Below are 3,824 nucleotides of genomic sequence, written 5' to 3' on the forward strand. Positions count from 1 at the left end.
CTGCTGTAGAATAGTTGATTGATCTATACTCTGGTCATCTTTCTTGTTTTCTTAATTCATCACCCTTGAAACAATAAAAATATCTAGAGAGTTTTGCTAAGTCCTATAAAAGTACGTATAAATCCTATTTCTACCAGTGACTTTTACAAAACATTTAAAAAAATACCGAAAAATAATCGAACCAGACCAATAACGAAGAGAAACCGACATGATTAGGACGGTTTCGAAAAGTATAATTTTGGTAGCAGCTATATGGAGTGCAGGAATATGCCATATTTGGAAAACTAAACTAAAAATTGTTTAGGGGATACACTGTAAATATAGACGTGATAGTAGTACAAGATCAAGGAGTTTTAGATAGAATAGAACAAGTTAGGATGTTTAAGAGAGCACAATGTTGTAGGGGATTACTTCAGAAACTTCTTGTATATTAGCTCTGTTGGAGGCCTATATTTCACTGTACCCTTCAAGGAAGGTGGCTATAGGAATTAGGTGCTCTATAGGTGTATTGGAGTTTGTTGTTAATGGTAATATTTACATTGTTATTAAAAAAAGTATAATTTTGATTATACTTAATAGAATAATCAAAAATTTGTTATGGTATAAATTTTATAAAATAACTTGTTGTGCCGAACTATTAATACCCCTAGCTAGGAGGGGACCAACCCAGCGAGAAATAGTCTTCAATATTCGTAAAAATCAAAATATCTTCCTTTCTTGGTGTTTGGTTGAAGAAAAAAGTTTCAAAAAGCAAATGAAAGGAAAGTTCCAAAAAGGAATGCCACTCGTTAGTAAATTTTCTTATACTATTGGATAAGATGAGAGAGGAATAAGAAAATTAATGGAACCCGCCTCGCCGTTGAACAAAAGTCAACCGCGCTGTCGGACAATGACCGTAAAGTTTTTGTACCTCTAATACTACTGCTATATATAGATTAAAAAAACATATCATTGATTTCGAACCTTCTCTAATTAATTACTGATACATTCTTCTATTTCTCTAAGCCTATTTCCTGATCGATCGAGCTACACTAACACTACAATGTCTTTCTCCATTGTTGAAAAAACACTTTACCTCGTTCATTCGGAAGATCCAATTTTGAAAGTAGAGGGTGCTCGGGTTATTCGCCGACTAACAAAGAGTTCCCTACGTTACCGGCGTCATTTCTCTGACGCCGTCAAACCCCTTGTTGACATGCTTCGTTCTACTTCCTTTGAATTCATTGAAGCTGCTCTTCTTGCCCTCCTCAATCTCTCCGTTAAAGATGAAGGGTACGTTTTGCAAGTACTATACTATTTTTATTGGCTTTAATTAGCGAAATATAGTAGCAGTAATATTTCTTAAGATAAATACACTATTTGAACAAAAGTTACTGGTTCGGCTTAACCAGAACTTGGCTTCTAGCTCCACTCCTGATTGCTGGTGGTCTACCGGAGTTTCCTAAATTCTGTTCTGATATGTAATTTTCAAATTTTGCTTGTGACCTTGTAGCTGTAATTGCTGTTTCTTAGCTTAAGTTCTTCCATTTTTGGTTGCGGATAGCTTTCTTGCTTATAGTTCCTACCGATACACCTTTTTAATTGCATTTAGTGCCTTGCACTCTTGGAAAGGGATGATTATACGCATATATATATTTTAGCTGTTTTTTATTTTTGTTTTTTTGGTTATACTCCATTTATTTGGTATTATATGAAAGTGTTTGACGGAATACTAGTTTAAGACAATAACTTGTCTTTCAGATCGATGGTAGTTGAGGAGAATATTAAAAGTAATAGTTAAGTACAAAATTTATGCTATTATAAATGAAACTTTTGTTTTAATATCTTCAACACACCCCCTTATGTGCCGGGTTGATTCATTTTTATGTGACAATGAGCCTTGAACTTTTATGTTGTTCGGACTCTTCAAAAATATTGTTAGGTATGTGTTGGATCCTCCAAATTTAGTACATATTTGAAAGATCCGACACGAGTGCAGCAGTATTTTTGGAGAGTTCGAGCAACATAGTTGAACTTAGGATCTCTAACCTTTTTGAAACTGTGTTAAATCGTGTAATCAACTCATCTAAATTCTTAAATTATTAGAAAGCAAACAATCTGATCTTATTTGCTTGTATCTTCAACAGAAACAAGAAAAGTATCATAGAAGCTGGCGCCTTGGAACCAATTATTGGCTTTCTTCAATCAGAAAATGCAAGTCTACAGGATTATGCAACTGCTTCATTGCTTACATTATCAGCATCTTCTGTAACGAAGCCGATCCTTAGTTCTTTCGGTGTCATCCCTCTACTTGTGGATATTCTAAGACGCGGTAGCTCACACGCCAAGGTTGATTCTATATTGACTCTTTACAATCTTTCAACTTATCAAGGAAATTTAACATTGATTCTTGAAACAGAGCCAATTCCTTCCATAATTTCTCTGCTCAAATCGTGTAAAAAGTCATCAAAAACTGCTGAAAAATGTACTGCTCTTATAGAATCACTAATGTGCTACGAGGAAGGTAGGAACGCGTTGACGTCTGAAGAAGGAGGGATTTTTGCAATAGTAGAAGTGCTTGAAATTGGATCTTTGCAAAGTAGAGAACATGCTGTAGGAGCTCTGCTGACGATGTGTCAAATTGATCGGTGTAAATACCGGGAATTAATTCTTAGAGAAGGTGTAATGCCTGGACTTCTTGAGCTGACTGTTAAAGGGACAACTATATCTCAAGAAAAATCACAAATACTTTTAAGGTTGCTTAGAGACACTCCTTATAAGAGGTCTGAGCTTAAACCTGACACACTGGAGAACATTGTTTCAAATCTTATATCTCAATTAGATGGAAATGAGCAAACTGGAAAAGCGCGAGGTTTGCTTGCTGAAGTGATACAAGTTAGTATGGATCAAAGTTTGAGACATTTACACCTAAGGGAAATGGTTTTTACTCCAGTTGATTTGTCTGTTTCTAGTGGCGCTTCAGAGATCTCTTCAACGTGATACATTTTGGTATATTAGAGTGATCTCTTTGTTTTTCTCTTCCGAGGTCCTCTATTTTTCCTCCTGCAACCATGTTATTGCGTTGAGATTAAATTTTTGTGGTCGAAAAATTAGATATTCTAGACATGCACAGTGAGAATTCATATAGTCGACCACAACCTGTTTGAAACTGAGGTGTAATTATTACTGTTAGTTTGGATAAGGCCAGTCGCAGCCATTCTTGGCCCTGTGATTGGCTAATGTCAACAATTTGGGAGAATTATAAGCTCTTAGAATTTTTGTTTTTGAAGTTAGTCTTGGTATATTTGTACACAAACTCTGAAGGTTATACAAACAATTAATGAAGGCTCCAATTTTCCTGGTTCCATGGTTTGTGAATGAGCGGCTTTTTTAAGGAATGAATGTGTATTTTCTGGAACAGGAATTTCCACTCTTCACTTTAGGTCTGTATTGGTAAAAAATTGACTCACCACGTGGATTGATTATATCCCAGCACGTGTCAAGAATATTAGAAGATCATGGAGAGGATGAGACCGAGATGAGTCAAGTGGAGAGTTATTTGGCACCGGGACCATTCGTACCGTAATCGTTTATGAGTCGACATAGAAGACTTCCCGAGAGGAAATACGAGTGAATAAAGTGGGATTTGGTATAACTCATTGAGCAGTTATAGATTCTCAGTGTAAAAACGCAGTTAATAGGGGTAACGGGTGGGCGAGATATTAGAGGGAAATGATTACGGGTAATTTTACTATTTAAATCCCCACTTCTCCTACATTGTAAACATAACAAATAACTCGACAACTCTCATCTCTCTATATCACATTATCTTGCTCGAATCAATC

At 35.8% G+C, this 3,824-nt stretch overlaps 1 protein-coding gene across 1 annotated transcript; it reads left to right on the forward strand.

Moving 5' to 3' along the window:
* The first annotated feature begins 866 nt into the window (after window positions 1-866).
* Window positions 867-3,344, forward strand: LOC104242019 (U-box domain-containing protein 4-like). Its single transcript, XM_009796988.2, has 2 exons — window positions 867-1,272; window positions 2,127-3,344. Exons 1-2 carry the CDS (start codon window positions 1,043-1,045, stop codon window positions 2,977-2,979), a joined length of 1,083 nt encoding a protein of 360 aa, XP_009795290.1. The 5' UTR covers window positions 867-1,042; the 3' UTR covers window positions 2,980-3,344.
* The last annotated feature ends 480 nt before the right edge of the window (window positions 3,345-3,824 follow it).

This window comes from Nicotiana sylvestris, chromosome 9, assembly GCF_000393655.2.
Source record: "Nicotiana sylvestris chromosome 9, ASM39365v2, whole genome shotgun sequence".
Lineage (NCBI taxonomy): Eukaryota > Viridiplantae > Streptophyta > Magnoliopsida > Solanales > Solanaceae > Nicotiana > Nicotiana sylvestris.